Below are 21,722 nucleotides of genomic sequence, written 5' to 3'. Positions count from 1 at the left end.
CAGTGTGATCCTCTTTTCATGTAAACTATGTCAGACATGTAAATTAAACAGAAAAAAAACAACAGTTGAGAATCATTGTGTTCACAGTTTACAGTTGGTTACAGAGCGGATAGATAAAGGAACTTTCAGCCTTCCCAATTTGAAATCATCTACCAGAGGGAAGTACAGAATTTAAATTTTCTAAATTTTCAGCATTTACTGAACAATTTCTAAGTGCCAGTTGCCACTGCAGGGGAACTAAGTGTTTGGGTAAGTATAAAGAGAAGGCATTTGAATTGAGTGTGAAAGAAGCATTACAGACAGAAAACAGTATTCCAGATATGGGGTCAGTTGGGTGCAGCAGGGCTCAGGAAACAAGTTTATTGAGCTAGCATGATTCTCCACCTTTTCAGCTCTTCATGTCCTCTTTTCCCTCCTTATGCAACTTAAATTCTTGGTGTACTATCCTTGATCTCTTAACCACTGGCAGCTTCTACAGCTCAGTCCTAAAACCTCTTGTTTTTTATGTAAATATCTACACACTATTTATATATACACTGTTGTTGTTAAGTACCCTGGAGTTGGTTCCAACTCATATTGATCCTGCACAGGGTTTCCGAGGATGTAAATCTTTACAGGAGCAGAATGCCTCATCTTTCTCCTGCAGAAGCACTGGTAGTTTTGAACTGCTGACCTTGAGGTTGGCAGCCCGACTCGTAACCACTACGCTACCAGAGCTCCTTATATACTAATGACTCCTAAATTTATACATATTTATACACATAGCTTGGACCTCAACTCCAAAACTACTATATCCAAATCTAACTGGCATCTTAAGCTTAATATACTCAAAATCAACCTCCAGATCTCCCAACATAAAATATGCACCTTTCTAGATCTCTCCCTTAATGTTAAATTTCTAATTTACTGCTTCTAGAGAAATGTGTATTCTATGCTAAATAGTATGTTGTGGTTGTTGACAAGTGCTGTGGTGTTCATTCTGACTCACAGCAGCTCCATGTCACAGTAAAGAACTGCTCCATAGGTCTGGGTTTCTTGGCTATAATTTTTACAAGAGTAGATTACTAAGTCTTCCTGAAGGAGCTGCTGGGTAGATTTGAACCACAAACCTTTCAGTTAGCTGCCAAGTACTTAACCATTGTGCCACTAGAGCACACTGATTGATAACACAGACTCTGGGGCCAAAATGCCTAAGGCTGATTTCCTAACTTTGCCACTTAGCAGCTGTATATAACAGAGAAAGGAGGGGATGAAGACTTAAGCTCTATTATCTCAGTTTCTTCTATAAAATGAACCTATTCATTGGGATGCTGTGAGTTTTAAGTGACTTATAAATTACACGTGAACATTTTAAAACAATTTTTCATGTACAGCAAGTGCAGTACTATATTAGCAAACACAGTAATTTGTAAAATAGCCAGTTAATGGTTACTGAGTGTTAATTATATGCCAAGTGCCATGAGCACTTGGTAAACATTATTACATTTGCTTCTAACAAAATTCCGACTGTACAGATAGGGAAAGAGGTACTGTTTAAAAAGGAAAATACCTCGTCCAGAATCATACATCCAGTGGCAGAACTAAAATGCATATCCAACAATTTCTAATGACAAAAACCAGTACTCTTTACCTCTCAAAATGGATTCTTGACATACACTGACACGTGTACTCTTTTTATCCAGAGTTAGTAGCCGAAGGCATGAACAAGTACAGTATTCTTTCTTCTCCCGGATCTCAGAAGCAATCATACAATTTTCGCCTTCTGGACACAATCTTCCACATGTTGCTTTTAAGTGTCACTGAGTCAGCCCTAACTCATGATGACTCTATACAGTTTCCAAGAAGCAGCTGATGGGTTTGAACCACCAACTGCAGTTAGCAACCCAGTGCTTATCCTACAGCTCCAAACCATGACTCCAACCTTCCACATAGTTATTATCAATAGAATAAAGGTGGTGTACATAATGAGACCAATTTACCATTCTCCCTATTTAAACAGTTTCCCAAACAAGTAGAAGTAACAGGTTTATTTGAGGGTTCTTTGTTATTCAAGTAAACTATAAGGAACCACAAAGAAAATTTTTTTACATGTAAGGCTACTTAAAGAACTATTTCTTTAAAAAACAAACAAACAAACAAAAAAAAACCACTCGTAATTGATTTAAATAAAACTAAAGGCTCCTGCAAAAACACTACAACATGTTTTTCAGACTATCCTTCAGAGTCCTAGGGATCTGTAGAGCTGAACTCCAACTCAGGAAACGCAAAGTCAGTTGGTCCCACAGACCAGCCCCAAATAAAGGAACTCAGGGTTATAAAGTAACTGCCAAATACTGAAAAACACTGTTCTGTGGGATGCCTGGAGCTCAAAAAATATAAAGTCCAGACTTTCAAAACACTCAAAAATCCCATTTATGAAGGGGCTTCAAAAAGATAATGTAATTTTTCCAGGAATGTTTTGAAGTCCTCTTAACCTCAAATGGGGGGAGGGGGAATATTATTTACTCTGAGCATAATAAAACTGTTGGGCAATCTAGAATATAGTCCTTGAATGGGAGAGAATGGGAGCAAATCATTAATGTACTTGGTTAGCAACCAAAAGATTAAAGGTTCAAATGCACCTATAGGCACCTTGGAATAAGGGCTTGGTGATCTACTTACTCAAAATCATCTAACACACATAGGGCCTCCTCTCCATAAATCATAGCCAATCAGACATTAATTAGTAACTTTGCCATGAGGTGCCACGGAGTCAGTTCTGACTTACAGTGACCTCATATACTAGAATGAAACCATCCTTATAATAGTTGCTATGTTTGAGCCCATTGTTACAGTCACTATGTCAATCCATCTTATTGGGTGTCTTTCTCATGTTCGCTGACCAAGCATAATGATAAAAGTGAGATGTTGTCTTACCAGAGTACATTGACTATGTGATGCTCATTTATTATAGCAAATAGGAGCCTGTGTAAGACTAATCAAGCCACATCTCTATTCTCTGATGTCTTTCTCTCTTTTAGGTATATGTCACTTTATGTCCAATAGGGCAACATCCAACTACATATATGTCTGTTGGCTGGGACACCCAGATGTCTAAGTGCCAGGATGGTAGACTTTTATCTTGAGATTGGAGTTTCACTTCTGCTCCACTTCTGTGTGTAGCCCGAAGCTACCTACTCTGCAGTGATAGAAGCCCAATCCCAAATTCCTAATGCCCGTCCCCCTTGGCTCCCAAGATATTTTGCCCAGTGTGGCCTCATAGGGTAATGAAGGAAAGGTATGTATGTACCCAGGAGACCCAGTCCTGGCTAGAGAACACTGTGCCCTTTCCAGACAGGTTTTTCAGGGGTTAACTGGCCTTCCCTGTAGCTAGCTTAGCAGAGAAGGCAGCATGGGACAGGCAAGCACTGGCCTGTGGAAACAGAAACTGCATAGACCATTTGCTGTACACCAGCCTCCGAACCAATGCGCCTGGGCATCCCTGAACCCCTCGGACACAGGTGTCTGCACAACATTCAAATCACGCAACACCATATTTCACAGAACATATCATGGACATTTGTGGTTGTTGTTAAGTGCCGTCAAGTCGATTTCGACCCACAGTGACCCTGTGTAGGGTTTCCAAGGAGCAGCTGGTGAGTTTGAACTGCTGACCTTAAGGTTCAAACCGAAGTTCCAGTCCAGTGCATTAGCTTACTGCGCCACACCAGGACTCCACTATGGATCTTAAGCCATGTATAACTGTACAGACTACCCAGTAAATAGGCTCAAAGTTATAGGATACTGGTGGTTAGTTATAATCTCTAAAAAGAAAAAATGTTTAATATGTCAAAACACAATAAACAGAAGGTCACTTCTATGAAAATCCCACTTATTTGACATCAACTTAGTTGATGTCAAATAAGTGGTCCCACTTATTTGACATCAAATGTATAGATCAAATCAATGTGATTTATATATTAATTCCACTTTTCACATTAACTACAATACTGCTGTACTTCTTCCTCTGATCCTAACCACTAGGAAGCTAGGTCAGATCTCACAACTGCAATGTCACAGTCCTCCAGACTACCGAGTCTGTCCAAGAGCTCAGATACCAGCTACAAGCTGACCTGCTGGCTGCAAGTTTGGAGGAATTCCTAGCCTCTTTCAGAAGGTCAGCCATAAGTGCAGGGGTCCCCAAGACTCCCTGCTCACTGTTGACCTATGGGCTCCTCCTACTTCCTTGGGTTCAATAATTCACTAGGAAAATGACTCACCGAGCTTACAGAAACTGCCTTTCTCAATGATTATGGGGTTTTTTTAACAGTAAAACATTTACAAATGAGACACTTGAGTAAGGTCTGGGAGAGTTAGCAATATGAATTTCCATGTTCCAAAACTACCCTCACTTGCATCGGTGTCTTTCACTAACCAGGAAGTCATTGGAACTGTGTGTCCAGAGCCTCAGAACACAGGCATGGCTGACTGAATATCTCATCCCCTTCCCTGAGGTCAGTTAATACCATGAGGTGGATCTTTCTGGCCTGGCCACATCCCTACCTGATTCATCTCCCTAACAGAGTCTCTTAGTTTAGGAATGGTCTACTACCTCATCAAACATACTTCAACCACTGAGGAAATGCCAAGGTTTTAGAGGTCCTCCTCTTAGGAACCAAGGACAAAGACCAAATTCTTTGGGTACAATTAATCATAAACCACACAGCTACCACCACAGATATAATATTCAGCAAAGTGGTAGTTAGTGAAAATATCTGTCAAATATTACAGCAAACCTCATTTAACTTCATGTAGAACTGCAAAGTGCTTGCAAACTAAAATTATGGTGAAGTTTAGGGATAGCTGCAATTCTAAAACAGAAAACAGTAATGGCAGAATACTTTAGTGCATTATCATAGGACAACTCAATGTAGTAACACATAGCCAATAGCTATAAATATTACAGGGTAACAGAAGCTTATAAAAGTTTTTATAAGCTTCTGAATATTACATTAATAGCTATAAATAATCATGTACACAAGCATGCAAAACATACATATAAAATTAAGATATATATAACTAAAATCAAAGGTCTAATCAATTTATTTTATCTTTCAAGTTTTCCATAAATGAAGTATTAATAAATAGCGTAGTGGTTACGAATCGGGCTGTGAACCTTAAGGTCAGCCGGTTCGAAACTACCAGCCGCTCCGCAGGAGAAAGATGAGATTTTCTACTCCCGTAAAGATTTACACCCTCGGAAACCCTGTACAGGGTCGCTATGGGTCGGAACCGACTCGACGGCACTTAACAACAACAATAGAGGCCAAGAGAGAACAGATACCGAGGAAGACTAAGAGAAGAGCGGGGAAAGACTCAAGACAGATGGAATTCATATGAAAATTAAGAAGATCAGAGATTTAAATAAAGAGAATGAAATGGGTATAAACGCAATGAGAGACGGGAAGAGGCACCCAGAGAGTGAAGTTGATGAAAATACACAGAGGAAGTAACGCAGAAAGAGAGAACTTGGCGTTACAGAGGGAAAGAAATCTGACAGAGGTGAAATAAACCAAGAGTAGTAGTCATTGTTAAGTGTTGCAGAGTCGGTTCCAACCTATAGCGATCCTGTACAGGGTTTCCGAGGAGTGGCTGGTGAGCTTGAACCACAGACCTTGCAGTTTAGCGCATGAAACAGCAGCACCACACCAGAACTCCAAGAGAGAAGGACACACATCCAGAGAGAGAAAAGACAGACCCATTGTCAAATTGAAAGAGGAAGAGACCCAGAGAAAAAGGGGTATATATATATAATGAAATATGAGGAAAACAACCTAGAGAATAGGCTGATAGAGAGGGAAAGAGTTTCAGAGATCATTTGAAAGAACTAGAAATTAGGAAGATTGAAAATATTCTCTTAAACATCTGAACCCATTCATCTTAGAATCTAAGCAAATATTTCATCCTTATTATACTGACACATTGAACTCTTGCTCTTTCTCATCCTTACAGTATCCTCACACCTCCTTGTCAGCAGCTCATATATTCCAATCACTGATCCTCCCAAAGCTTTCCCTTTTGTTCTCTGAAACCCTGAAAAGACGCATCCTGATAACACCAATCTCCTCGTGGAGGGTTCTTTTTACTGCCTTGCTTTAGACAAAACAGGGACTCCATTTTCTTTGCAGCTCTTTCGATGAGTATTGCTATCACTCTCTAATATATTCTAGGACTAGAAAGTAATAGGAGGCAAACTGCTGGTTCTTTACTGCCCTGGTTTCAAACAATAGTGTCCTTCTCCCCTACCCCCAAACTCCTTACAATGCTACAACTGGCTAAACACACTCTGGCCCCTACACCTTGTCAAAATCATCTCTCCATTTACAGCCCCCTGTCCTGGTGTGGCACTGTGAGCTAATGCGTCAGACTACAAAGTCATTTGAACTGCAAGGTCGGTGGTTCAAGCTCACCAGCTGCTCCTTGGAAACCCTATACAGGGTCGCTATGGGTCGGAACCGACTTGACGGCACTTAACAGCAATATAGGACTAGAGGTCTACCTAACATAGCACTCCACTACCCATCTGTCAGTTTGTTATACTGTAATAGTTTGCAAGTTAACTATGATACTAGAAGCTATGCCACCAGGATCACCCAAAGTAGACAAGTTTCAGTGGAGCTTCCAGTCAAAGACAGACTAAGAAGAAAGGCCTGGCAATCTACTTCCAAATATTAGCCAATGAAAACCTTATGGATCACTCTTCTCCTTTCACCACCCTTCCCTCCCTTTCATTTTCTTCCTTTTCCTTATTCCTCCTTTCTTTCTGAAGTGGAGCCACCCACAATTATGTGGTGACTTTTTACAAAACTCAAGAGCAAATTCAAAGATAAATATTGTTGTTAAGTAATGTTGAGCCAGTTCAGACCCATAGTGACTCTGTGTAGTGTTTCCAAGGAGCAGCTGGTGAACTTCAACCACCAACCTTGTAGTTCAAACGGCTTTGCAGTCTAGTGCATTAACCCACAGCACCATACCAGGACTCAAAAATAAATATAGAGGTTGTTATTTCCTTTGGTAATAGCCAGAGGTTTACCTACTTTCTAGATGAACTCCCCTAATGACCTTTCAGACTGATGTAGTGCTGTAGAATCAGTTTCTGGACTTCAGCTACCATTTCTTTAATCATCGACGTTGACGGTTTTCCCTCTATTGGCTTACCTTTGAGGTCTGTCTTAAAATACTTGATCCATCTAAAAATTGCTATGGGCAATAGTCCCATAAATTTGTACCAGAACTTTAATGATGTGTGAAGTTGTCTGCTTTGATTTTGTTAAAAATTTTATATTTAGCCCTGTCCTCAAAATCATTTTTCTTCCCATGACACAAAATATGTAAGTTTTTTTTTTTTTTTTAATGAAATTATGGCAAGTGTATTACTGATAAAACTTGTTTTGCAGCCATTCACTGATTACAAAGACATGCTTAAACATGTGTTCTTTGGAATAAACTCAAGCATGTATGAACTGGAACCCTAGTGGCAATACTTTTTGACTTGCCCTTGTACTTTGACTTCAGAAACAAAAAAGTTCAACTAGCTATGAGGGTAGCACAGGACCAGGCAGTGCTTCCTTCTGTTGTGCATAAGGTCACTGTGAGTCGGTACCAACTCTACAGCACCTAACAACAACAATTCCAGGACTGTTAAATGCCATCAAGTCCATCCCAACTCATAGTGACCCTATCTAGGGTTTCCGATGAGCAACTGGTAGTTTTGAACTGGCATTATTTAAATTGATTTCTTTCAAAAGGAAACTGAGAAACAAGTGCCAACTTTCTATTAAGTGTTATTTAACAGTATTAGCTATGACACGTGCATAAACATCAATTACATGTCCAGGTGTGACGCTGCAGGATAAACACTCCACAGTAATGTAGGTCTGAATGGTAAGTTTGGTGGTTCAAACTCACAGCCACTCCTCAGACACCCTATATGGGGTTGTCACTATGGGTCTGAACCAACTTAACAAAACTTAACAACAACAGGCATATATATCATACAATGCTGATTTAATATACAACTTATCCATATTACAGACCCTTTCATGAAAAAAGAACTAAGAAGAAAACTGTTGTGTTATTTAAGTGCTGTGGAGTCCGTCTGACTCACAGCAACCCTATATAGAGTTTCCAAGGCTTTAAATCTTTTGTAGGAGCAGAAAGCTTTATCTTTCTCCTGTGGAGTGGTTGATGGCCTTGAACCCCTGACCCTGTAGTTCACGGTCCAGTGCTTATCCTATGGAGTCACTTCCTCTTCTAAAAACATAAACGAAAATTTAATGGAAAGCAAACACAGCTATATTGAGAAATAAACTGTTACATGAAGTAAAAAAGCACACTGCACTAGAGGATCAGGAGGCATTATGTCACTAGGAAATTTAGATGTTATATGAATGAAAGGAATCTGAGGTCCACAACTATCAACTGAAGTCATCCAAAGCAATATTTATTCAGAAAAAAAAAAAAAAATCAAGTGGTTTATTACCTTCCCTGCTTGCCCCTGTATCCCAAAACAATGAAGGAAAAATGTAAGGGAAGACTGAGTCTGGAAGAAGGAAAAGTGAATGACCAGAAAGAAAAAGATTAATGAGGTAAAGCAGAAAAAAATGGTTTTCTACTTTTCCACTGTTAGTAACTACAATGACATTAGTTACTGGGAGAGATTTTCAGTGAAAAGTCTTCTTTAATTTTAATTGCTTTCACAGAATTAAGTGTGATATGAAAAGTGGCCAAGTTATATCAATCTCCTCAATATTACCTTTTGCAACTTTTTACCTGGCCAAAGAGTTACAAAAAGCCTCACTCTGGAATTCCCAAAGTCCTCCTGCTTCTCCTTTCTCTCGAATCCACTTTAACTTGTTGTTCTGTGCTATGGAGTCAGTTCTGGCTTGTAGTGACTCAGTACAGTAGATGGTGGGTTTGAACTGCAGACCTTGAGGCTAGCACTCCAGTGCTTATCCTAAAGCACCACGCCATGGCTTAGCAAAATTATAACATTTCCTATCCTAAAATAAACAAATGAACTATCATGGGTCTCCTAAAATACAAAAGAAACATTAAAAAATAGAAAGAAAGAACTTTAATAAACTATATAAATTTGTTTGTCCTGAAGAAAAATTTTAAATAAAAAAAAATTATTTAAAATTCACTTTCTACAGTCTCGATGGCACCTAACAACAACAACAATGGAACCTGGCTGAGTTGAAATTTGAATTTCAAATTCAAGCTCTACAATTTATTAATGATGTGACCATGGACAGGTTTCTGAATCTCTCTGTTATCACAGGGCTTGGCTTTGTGAGGATTAAATGAAGTAACACTTAAACCACTTAGAACATTGATTTGTGTCTCACATGTGCTATGTATGGGTGGGAGTGTATTTCCATGCAGTAGCTTGTCCATAAGAAGAAGAATAAAAAATCTGTGACATGACGTAGTAACACAAAAAGATGACACAGTATGACCCCACTGACGAAAAACGATTTAGAGCTGTTGTTGCTAGTGTTGCTTTTAAGTGCTGTTGAGTCAGAGCCTACTCATGGCAAACCCTGTGTAGGTTTTCTGAGGAGCAGCTGGTGGGTTTGAACTGCCGAGCTTTTGGTTCACAGCCCAGTGCCCATCCCACAGAGCCACACGTTGGCACTCGTAAACACATTGAGATGTTCTTGAGGAGGTTCAGTGAAATGTTAACTGTGATTGTCTCTAAATGACAGGATTTGAAGAAACCGGATTTTTTTTTTTCACTTTCTTTATCATCTCATTGTGAGCACGGTTGCTTTTTAGGATAAGCACTGGACTGCAAACCTTTCTACCCTAGCAAAGAATTATAGCCTTGGAAACCTATACAGGGTTACTATGAGTCAGGATCAACCTGACAGCACTTCAGAAGAAAAAGAGCAGCAACATTAGTTACAACAATTTCCAGATGTAACTAATGATACTGATGGCAATATCCTATGCTCAGAATCACTAGGGCTGGTGCTTTGAAAATCTTTCATGAAAGCAGCAAAGCTGCCTCAATGAGATGATGTTTCCGGAACAATAATATATCTACTACAATAGTCAGTACATGTACTCTGTCAGACCTACCTTCTCACCACTTGAGTAGAAGAAATAACGCAATCGGACTATGTTGCAGTGATCTAGCTTTCTCATGATCTGGAGCTCTCGGTTCTGAAAGGAAAACACATAAAAATATGTCTTGAATGAGAGATTCTGGGGAAAAAAAAACAAAAAACCCACTAATATTACAAACAGCATGCTATAGCAATACTGGTCTGCAAACTGTTAGTTACTAGACCATTAACTATCTGTTATTCCACCACAATAAATTTAAAACAAAAATTAAGAGTGGGTAGAAACCGATAATTGCACAGTAATTGTAGATCCAAAAATGTGATAAAAATTGTAGCCTATATTTGTATTTTTGAAATTTCATTTTCCAAGTAATTATTTTATAATGCATTTTATACAAAGTATTCATTTTTGATGAATTGAAAAAAATTTAAACTGGTATTGTACCACAGGTAGCTTATGAAGTACTGGTTTAGTATCTATGAACTATGTGAAATGAAGCGCTAGAATAGTTCTTTGAAATTGTAATATAAATCAAATTTCTCATGCTTAAAATTTAGGGGCAAAGAAAACATTTATAGGTTTTTTTGTTTTGTTTTTAGTTTTACTGAAAAGATTGAGTTAGTCTCATTAAAGGGGCTCCATTCCTAGGCATTGGATAAGAGTTAAAATATGGCATACTAGAAATGACACAGTCCTATTTTATCTGTACACAGCACAAACAATTTTCCTTTTGGGGAGTTTCACAGTTATAAATCATTCTTAATGAAAATAAAGTACCAAATAATATGATGACTTCCTACCAACACAAAGTACCTATTAATAAAGACATATTCCAACAATATACATCACACTATCAGAAATTCAGTTACAAAAAGCACAATGGAGCTGTGGGATAAAGCACTAGACTGCAAGTCTGGTTTGAACCACAAGGTCAGTAGTTCACACTCACCAGTTGCTCCTTGGAAACCCTATACAGGTTGGTCACTATCAGTCAAAACTGCCTTGACGGCACTTAATAACAAAGGCACAATACACCAAAAGAATACCAAGTTACCAACCCAAGTGGCTAGAAAATACTAGTCAAAATAATGATCTAGTAAACAGGGTCACTATGAATCAGAATTAACTCAATAGCACGTTAACAACAACCAGGCACTAAAGTTAAGGATGATGAAATTGAGAAGAATTCTACCTGAAATTTATCATCATGCAATCAAGATGCAGTGAATAGTTACTGGTACTGGGATATGAAAATTGGAAACAAAGACTGCCTTGGAAGAAGCGCAGTTAGACTGCTCCTTAAAAGCCAGAATGGCAAGACTTCAACTGTCTTGCTATTGAAATATTGTCAGAGATGGAGAAGGACACCATACTTGGTAAAAAGGAGGGTCAATGAAAAAAAGGAAGACCCCCCATGACAATATGGATTGACACTGTAGCAACAACAAAGGGCTCACACATAACAACTGTAAGGATGGCGCGGGAGCTGCAGTGCTTCTTTCTGTTGTATGTAGGGTCGCTGTAAGTCAGAACTGACTAGAAACAAACTTAACAATAACAACTATATAGAGACATGATATTTAAATTTATTTATGTTTCTCACTCATTACTTGTTATGAAATGAGTAACTGAAACAGTAAATAGAAAGAACTTCAGGCAGAACGCTTTAAGAAAATAGTAACTGATGTCTGGCTATGTTTTAACCATTGTAGAGAGAAGGACACAAGAGAAAAATTTCAAAACTGTTCCATTCCTATTCCGAACTAAAACTGTTACTAGAAGCACATTTTGTACATTTTGCCAATTCACACATTTAGTTAATTTTGTGGGAGGACAACTAGTAAGCAAAGACTCACATTTCTCATAATATACAGATAATACGATTTTTTTAAACATAGTTAAAATATTTATTTTTCTAGACTCATTAACAAAGTTGACAGAGAATTATTAAATTACCAGATAATAGAAGCTGTGTAACATTATGCTTATGAGAGAGCTTCAAAAAGCCCATAGGGAAATGGAATTAAAAGATAATGGAATCTTTCCACAAGCTTTTTGAAGACCCTTATACTACATTTGACCAGAAAAGAAAGCATACATGAAGCAGGTACATGGACCTATATATTCATCTTCCCATGTTTTGTTAAGTATTGCCAAGTAAGTTCTGCCTCATAGCAACCCTGTACAGGGTTTCAGAGGAGCGGGTGGCAGGTTTAAACTGCTGGCCTTGCAGTTAGCAGTCCAGTGCTTACTTATCCTACAGTACCACACCAGAACTCCAAATCTTCTGTTAGTATTATTATAAATTTTCTATTAAAGTTTGAAATTTTTATCATACACCTAAGTGAAAATACTGAGGCTCAGAGTAGAAGTTGGGTTTAGAAATTTGCACATGGTGGGGTGGGGTCATCTGCAGTAAGGATAAAGTAAAAAACATAATAATAATAATAAAAATCTGAGCGTATCACCAAAGGAAGAAATTCATTCTGAAAAACAATGAAAGAGAAGTGAATGAAGTATAGTAGTCAATGAAGTTTGAGGAAAACAGAAAAGAATGGCATCTTATAGAAGTCAAAAAGAAAGCATTTTCAGAAAAAAAAAAAAAGGAATAGCCACTTACATCAAAAGCTGTTGACAGACTGAGTAGAGTAAAAACAGGAATCGACATTAAAAAAAAAAAAAAAGGCAAATGCAGGAAGTTAGTGACTCTTACACCACAGTGGTTTCAGCAGAATGATGGTGGTAAAACCCTGACTAGAGTGGCATCAGGATTTGAGGAAGACTCATTAGCAACCTGCGATATGCAGATGATACAACCTTGCTTGCTGAAAGTGAAGAGGACTTGAAACATTTACTTATGAAGATTAAAGAGCACAGCTTCGATATGAATTACATCTCAATGTCAAGAAAACAAAAATCCTCACCACTGGACCAATAAACAACATTCTTATCAATGGAGAAAAGATTGAAGTTGTCAAGGACTTCATTCTTCTTGGATCAACTATCAACACTCGCGGAAGTAGCAATCAAGAGATCAGACAACGTATAGCATTGGGCAAATTTGCTGCACAGGAACTTTTTAAAGTATTGAAGAGCAGAGATGTCATCTTGAGGACTAAGGTGTGCCTGACCCAGGCCATGGTGTTTTCAGTAGCCTCATATGGATGCGAAAGCTGGACATTGAATAAGGAAGATCGTAGAAGAATTGATGCCTTTGAGTTGTGGTGTTGGAGGAGAACACTGAAAGTGCCATGGATTGCCAAAAGAACCAATAGATCTGTTTAGGAAGAAGTGCAGCCAGAGTGCTCCTTGGATGCCAGGGTGGCTAAACTTCGTCTCTCATACTTTGGACATACTGTCCGGAGAGAACAGTCGCTGGAGAAGGATGTCATGCTGGGTAAGGTGGAGGGTCAGAGAAAAAGAGGAAGACCTCTAACGAGATGGATTGGCCAGGTGGCATCATTGATGGACTCAAGTGTGGCAGCGGTAGTGAGGTTGGCCCAGGATCGGACATTGTTTCGTTCTGCTGTGCATGGGTCGCTATGAGTCGGTTCCGACTCAATGGCACCTGACAACAGAGTGAATTAAAGTGGGGTGGAATGAAGGGAGCAGGGACTAAGAGGTTAGAGTTTAAAATGAGAAGAGGAGTTTCAGGTGTTATGGAATGGTGAGAGACTGGCAAATTGTGGTACAGTGAATTGCTTAGTATCCCTCTTCTCCATAGTCTTTTTAACTCCCCTAAATGACTAGGTGGGACCATTCAAATAGGGTGTATAAAACTCCAATGTGTGGACTAGTCAGTTTTGCCATTCTGCTGGGTTTTAAATGAACTATCTCAGAGGCAGAAAGGGTAATTTTCATGACAATCAAGAAGAAGAGCCAAGATTCCTATGCTTGATCCAGGAGACAGTGTTATGACACCACAGACAACAAAGTCAAGAGACAAAGCAGAGGGTTGCCTGGACCACAAAGTGAATAAAGTTGAGTGCTTTGGGGCAGGAAACTGGCTTGTAGGTGCCTCCAGGCATTTAATTGGGAGAGTTAATGCTTATTGATCCACGAAGCTAGAATTGAGCACCTTTGGGCCTAGGGTTATGGATAATTGGGGTGCCCTTTGAGCATTTATTGACAGCGCTGAAAGAGCCTTGAAACATTTCCCAAGCAGGACATAATCCAAGGGGCCTTGTGGCTGAGGATCAAAGCGATAAGCACTGCCTTCTGACACGGCTGAGCAGAGGTACTCCTGACCAGAAGAACTGTGTTCTATACCTTTCTGATCTATACCAGTTAACTTCCTTAATAAACTGCACTGTTGTTGTTAAGTATCACTGAGTAGGTTCTGACTCACGGTGACCCTGTACAAAGCTTTTAAACTGCATAATCACGAGTACTGTCTGTGAGTCCTGTGTGGCCAATAAAATTAATTACTGAAGCCAGTAGAGAAGTAAGTAGTGTCACTGGAGGGACAAGTTGGTGTTGGTATTGGAATTGGTGAAGAAGGTTGGATGGTGGAGGAGGCATGTCTGACCTCCACCTCATAGGAATCAGTTGTAGTTGATGATTTTGATTCTCCTTCTCCCTTTGATGTTAGATGCCATCCCCATGCCATTCTTACATAAATCTACCCCCAAAATATACCTATAACACTGAACATCAATGTAGAAAACATCTATCTCAGGACTCCAGAAATCAAGCAAAGACAAACAACAAATTGTATTCATGAAAAAGTGACAGGTATTGCAGCCTTAGACAGTGAGAGACAATGGGCTTCCTGCCAGTGGGTGCAACCATCTCCCTACTACCATACAGTTCAGTCATTATTATTAGGATAGGATTGGTCATGAAAACCAGGCATTTTGCTGCAACAAGGGGCTACCACCACCATTTAGAATAGAGAACAAAACCCATGCCTAGTGACAATTGCAGTAAAAATAGTTCAGTTTGACAGGAAATAAGCAGGGGAAAGCCTGCAACTCTGCTATCCTAGGCTGCAATAAAGCTGAGGAAAATGAGAGATTAGTAGAATACCGAGAAATTTAAAGTGAGAACCAGGAAATTAGGCACACAAAGGGGCTAATTAAGCCCTCTATACAGCCAAGGTATGAGAGTCTGTGCACATATGCAGGGGGGAAGTGAGAGGGCCTAGGAAAGTGAAAGATGAGCTTGAAAACCGCCTAAATTTTTAATGTAGTCCACAACCCATATAAAGAATCATTAGAAAATGATCAAGGCCTTAAAAATTCAAGATAGAGTATTATCTCTGACCAATCCCTGTCCAACCACTAAACTATGCAGATCAATATTCAATCCCTACGAAGTCAGGCTTAAAACCCACAGCGCCACACCTGAAATATTCTACAGATTACATCTAGGTAAATTACCAAAATACCCAATAGCAATCTTCATGTGTTGAGTGTTATTTAGCGCTATCAAGTTGGTTCCTACACATGGAACAACCCTGCACAGGGTTTCCAAGGAGCAGCTGTGGGTTTGAATCACTGACCTTTTGTTTCACAGTTCAGTGCTTATACTACAAGGCCACACCAGGACTCCATAAAACATACATAATAAGGTTTAAAAAATAGTAAGAATCCAGAGTTGTTATAACATATTATCAAATGTGTCCAATTTTTAAGGAAAAAAAAAAAGTTTCGAAAAGTAAACAATAGGAAAGTTAGACCTATATTTAGGGAAAGGTCACTAGAAACTGACTTTGAATAGACACAGCTGTTGAATTTAACAAAGAATATAAAACAGCCTTTGTAAATATGCTAAAGGAAATTATTACCAAAAATTAAATTATAACCAAAATTACGTAATGAAGAGGGAATTTTAATAGTAAGATATTGATTAGTAAAAGATGGAAATACTACAGTCGAAACTACAATAACAAATGAAAAATTCACTATGCACTGAGGAGATCTGAGATGGCATCAAAAAGTATCAGTGAATCTGAAAATGGAGGTATAGAAATTATTTAACACAAAGAACAAAGTCACTAAAACAAACCCACTGCCAGCAAGTCAATTCTGACTCATACGGATCTTATGTAAAGGGACAGTAAGACTGTAAATTCGTTTCACATGGAATAGCTGGTGGGTTTAAATCAAAAGATACATGAAAAAGATTTGACCAAAATTTAGCCTCCATTCATGGTTAAAACTTTTGGTACAGATAAAAAAGAACTTCCTCAACCTAATAACAAGCATCTGTAGAAAAACCTTTTGCTATGATCACACTTGGAGTCCTGGTGCAGTGCTGTAGGATAAGCACTGGACTGCTAACTGCAAGGTGAGTGGTTCAAACCCACCAGCTGCTCCTCGGAAACCCCATACTGGGTCACTATGAGTCGGAAGTTGATTCAATAGAACTTTAACAACATCAACAACAAGATCATATCTAATATAGAAAGAATAAATAAGCTCCTCTGGCCCAAAATCAGGAATATGGCAAGGATGACCAAGGTCTTCACTCTTAGTCAATACTACACTGGCTATTTCAGAGTGTGTAAAGCATAAACAAGAAACATACAGAGGAAAAAGGAAAAAATAAAACTGGCTTTATTCTCAGACAACATGATCCTGTAAATAGAAAAACCTAAGAATACACAACAAAACAAGTTATCAAGCTCATGCTGTTGTTCTGAAGTGCCATCAAGCTGGTCCTGATGCATGGGTTAAGTGCCGGTGAGTTGGTTTTGACTTATAGTGACCCAGTTTAGGGTTTCTGAGGGCAGCTGGTGAGCTTGAACCACCAACCTTGCAGTTCAAAGTCTGCAGAACAGTGCATCATCCTACAGCACCACACCACCCTATATATGATTTCCAAGGAATGGCTAGTGGTTTCAAACTGCCAACTCTGCAGTTAGCAGTCCAGTGCTCATCCTCCTATAGTGCCACATCATTACCCCTCATAGTATTACAAAGCTCACGGTATATAAAAGCAGCTATGAGCTATCTATGTATTTTAACTGTTGTTGCTGTTAAGTTCTGTCAGGTTGGTTCCGACTCAAAACCACCCTATACAGGTTTTCTGAGCAACAGCAAGTGGGTTTGAACCACATAAAGTTAATTACTCTATTTAAAAATCAGTTTTATTTCTATATGCTAACAATGACCAAAACAAAAGTAAATTCATTCATAACAGCAGGAGCCAACAAACTTTTTCTGTAAAAAGTCAGTATTTTGGGTTTATAGATTATCTATGGTCTCTGTTGCATCACAGCCTTCTTTTTGGTCCACAAGCAGTTAAAAATAAAAAGCATTCTCTCAAGGTTGTGTATGTCAGTGGACAGGAGACATGCTGGCAAAATGTACCTTCTGAACATTTAAATGATTCTTTATTTTTTGTTTCGTATGTGTGCATCAAATATTTCTGCTTTGTTGCTTTGTAAAAAAATCAGATGTGAAAGGGAAGCCACTAGGAGGAAGCAAGGTAGCTGTTGTTGCAGGGAGGGGAAGTATAATCATCGTGATGAAGCTAAACAAATGATTGGTTGAGGGTAAAGCTAATGATTTTGTCTGTTACTCTTCTTCACTCAATTCACAATAAAAAGATTTTTAAGAAAGCATTCTTTCAGGTGCTTAGGGGAGGACTAAATTTGGCCTGTGATGCACATTAGCAACAAAAAGAGTAATTAGAATAAACTTCACACAATAGAAGCAAATTACTTTTATCCTGAAAACTAGACAGCAATGTTGAGAGAAATTAAAAATATAAAGGCAGCAGATATCTGTACATTAGATTTTTATCAACATTGTTAAAATGCATTTCCAGCCAAACTGATCTATAGATTCAATACAATTTCTACCAAAATCTTAGTAAGCTAGTCACTAGGGAAACACAAATTAAAATCACAAGGTAACATTACGCAACCACTGTTGTTGTGTTCCAATGATTTTATTCCAACTTGTACTGTCCCTATATGACAGAGTTGTTGTTGTTGTTAAGTACCGTGGAGTCGGTTCTGACTCATAGTGACCCTGCACAGGATTTCCAAGGCTGTAAATCTTTACGGGAGCAGAATGCCTCATCTTTCTCCCACGGAACCGCTGGTAGTTTCGAACTGCTGACCTTGAGATTGGCAGCCCAACTTGTAACCACTACGCTACCGGAACGTCCTAAAGGGTTTCTTAGATTGTATTCAAACTGTCAGTTCTTTTCTCTCCCAGAATGGCTGATACGCTCAAACTGCCCATCTTTAGTTAGGAGCCAGGCACTTAGCCATTGTGCCATCAGGGTTCCTTAAACAGCCACTAGAATGACTATGATAAAAAACAAAACTGACAATACCAAGTATTGCTGAAGATGTATTCACTTCGCTGGTAGGGATGTAAAATGGTTTGGCTGCTGTGAAAAACTTTGGCAGTTTCTTATAAAGTTAATCATAAACTTACCATAATGACCTTGCAATTCCACTCCTACGTATCTACCTAACTGGAATGGAAACATTTGTCCACAAAATGATCTGTACACAGATGTTCATAGAAACAGTATTCATAATGACCAAAATCTAGAAACCACTAACTGTCCAGCAAATTAATGAATAAACGAAAGTGTAGTTTACACATAAGGAGTCCTAGTAGCACTGTAAAATAAACACCAGACTTGAGAACCATAAGGTCAGCAGTTTACACCCACTATCTGCTGCTCCATAGGAAAAAGATGAGGCTTTCTGCTTCTGTAAAAATTCACGGCCTTGGAAACCCTCTAAAGGGTTGCTGAGTCAGAATTGACTCCACGATGGATGGCAGTGGGTTTGGGTATATACATACAATGAAATACAATTCAGCAATAAAGAATCATCGGACTACTGATAAAAGCTACAATATTGTGGTGGTGGTGGTGCTTAAGTGCTGCACAGTTGTGGATGAGTTGCATCTTCAAAGCAGAGTTGATCTTAAAGATGTGGATGAAGCAAAGCTTTTGGGATTTTCATTTGCTGATGGGGCACAACTCAAAATGAGGAGAAAGAGCCGCAAACATCCACTAATAATCAGAATGTGGAATGTACAAGGTATGAATATAGGAAAATTGGAAGTCGTCAAAAGTGAAATGGAATGCATAAAGATCAATATCCTGGATATTAGTGAACAGAAATGGACTGGTATTAGCCATTTAGTATCAGACAATCATAGGGTTTACTATACTGGGAATGACAAATTGAAGAGCAATGGCATCACATTCATTCATATGACAAAGAACATTTCAAGATCTATTTTAAAGTATAATACTGTTGGTGACAGGATGATATCCATACGTACAAGGAAGACAAATTGATATGATTATCATTAATGTTTATGTACCAAGCACTAGTGTGAGAAAGATGAAGTTTTCTGTTCACACAAAGATTTAAAACCTTGGAAATTCTAAACAGGGTCACTATGAATCAGAACTAACTCAATGGCACATAACAACATCCAAGCACTAAAGTCAAGGATGATGAAACTGAGAAGAATTTTACCGTGTTCTACAGTCTGAAATTTATCAGCATGCAATCAAGATGCAGTGAATAATATGGAAGAACCAAAAAAAAAAAATATGCTAAGTGAAATAAGTCACACAAAAACATATATTGAACAATAGAGATGGAACACACATCATGGTTAGGAAGTGAGAACACCTCTGTAGACAAAAGGGGACACTTTGGGAATGATGGATGTGTTCTAAAACTGTACTGTGGTAATGATTGTACAACACTATAAAATGATTTGAAATCTTAAATTGTACATTTAAAATAGAGACATTTTAGAGAATGCTCAGTATACCTCAGTAAAGTTGTTTAATAGGAATGGCGGAGGGGGGACAAAACCTTTTCCCATCAAATTGATTTCAACGTATAAAGACCTTAGGTTGTTTTTGTTAAGTACTGTTCAGTTGGTTCTGACTCACAGTGATCCTGTATACAGTTTCCAAGGAATGGTTGGTGAATTTGAACCACTGACCTTGGAGTAAACAGTCTAGTACTTAATCATACAATGCCACACCAAGACCCACAGCAACTCTGTATAGGGTTTCAGAGACTGAAATCTTTCCAGGAGCAGAATGCCTCATCTTTCTCTCTCAGAGTGGCTGGTAGATTAGAACTGCTGATCATGCAGTTAGCAGCCCAATTCATAACCCACTACACTTCCAGCTCTCCTTAGCGGCCCTATAGGCCACAGTAAAACTATCCCAAAGGGCTTCTAAGGCTGTAGATCTTTACAGAAGCATGCTACCACATCTTTCTCCCAGGATAGCTGGTGGGTTCAAATTACTGACCAAAAGGTCAGGAGCCATGTGCTTAACCCATGTACCACCAGGACTCCTTAAGATAGAAAAGAGAAAGTGTGAAATAGTCCTTCAAGAATATGAGAGAGAACTACAAGGGAAAGGTTAGCAGAATATTTTGAAAGTATGTAGGGCTCCTTTCAGGCCTATGGTTATAATTTGGATGTGAAAAGCAGCAACACTGCAGTGTTTTTCTTTAGAAATATCAACCACTTAAGTACACACAAGAAAGGAAAAAAATTGGGTTGACCAGAAGAACCACCAAAAGAAGAGAGAAAATGGAATTATGTAGCTTCACCATGTACTACTGTGAAAATGTGGCAGCACTGATAACACCAGGATGAATGAAAACTGTACATATTTGACATGTGTTTTTTTTTTTTGTCCCTTTTTGAGTCCTTAGGGTCCAGCACAGAGAACAGATTTAATAAATGTCCCTCTGAATAAAATACAATGAGATCACTTCTGTAAATGTAATTAAAATGTAATAAAACTATTTATCCCTGATTGTTGTTGTTTTTAAGTGCCATCCAGTCGATTCCAACCCATACAGACCCTGTATAGAGTTCCCAAGGAGCAGATGGTGAGTTTGAACCGCCGACCTTACAGTTCAAACAGCTTTAAGTCTGGTGCAGTGCCACACCAGGACTCCTGGAATACTTAGCCCTGGATTACTGCTTACACAGGAGTGTGATACTAATTTCAATTTTTTAATGTAATCTATAAATCCCTGGGTTCTCTCAGCTCTAGGCCATGTTTAATCTCCCAAACCATCAACTATAGTTTGCTCCATGCTCAGAGATAGAAAGATATGCAAAGAGAAGTAGGGACTAACAGAGAGCTCTAGGATCATTTCCTATAGGATCAAGTCTAAATCACTTCATAATAGGGGGTCCCTCTCCTCTTTATCAATTTAATCTTTTCTTTCACTCCTGATCAATGTGAGCACATTACAGCCAGATCTCAGGTCTCCCTCTTCCTGAATATATTGTTTCATCTGCAACTCTTTAAGAATACTGATCACTCTTTTCCATCACTAGAAGGTCTCAACCCTCCCTGCCACCTACATACATTCTACCTATCTTTAACGTTCCTACTTAACTCCCACCACTTTCACAAGGCCATGCCCAGCTGTTCCAATTCACACTTATCTTTTCCTATCTTCAAATTCCTTAATCACTTACAAATAATAGAGAACTTACTATATACTCTCTTGTAATTTTACAACTACAATAGTGCCATACAAAAGAATGTTGACTTAAAGCAGGGGGGAAAATTAAATATTGTATCAAAGTCACTCTGTAGATATTCGTACAAACAAAATTTGCCCATTCAGCTAA

The 21,722-nt window shown here is 38.7% G+C and overlaps 1 protein-coding gene across 2 annotated transcripts in view; it reads right to left on the bottom strand.

Annotated features, from left to right (window-relative positions):
• GSK3B (glycogen synthase kinase 3 beta) overlaps positions 1–21,722 on the bottom strand; it is a 241,727-nt gene that overhangs the window by 86,403 nt on the left and 133,602 nt on the right. For both annotated transcript variants that reach the window (XM_006864148.1, XM_006864147.1), the window contains exon 3: positions 10,126–10,209. In XM_006864148.1, the coding sequence (XP_006864210.1) occupies positions 10,126–10,209 (84 nt within the window). The remainder of the gene's footprint in view (positions 1–10,125; positions 10,210–21,722) is intronic.

This window comes from Chrysochloris asiatica, unplaced genomic scaffold (assembly GCF_000296735.1).
Source record: "Chrysochloris asiatica unplaced genomic scaffold, ChrAsi1.0 scaffold00061, whole genome shotgun sequence".
Lineage (NCBI taxonomy): Eukaryota > Metazoa > Chordata > Mammalia > Afrosoricida > Chrysochloridae > Chrysochloris > Chrysochloris asiatica.
Note: the sequence above shows the minus strand (reverse complement) of the source record. Positions and strands in the feature narration are given on the sequence as shown.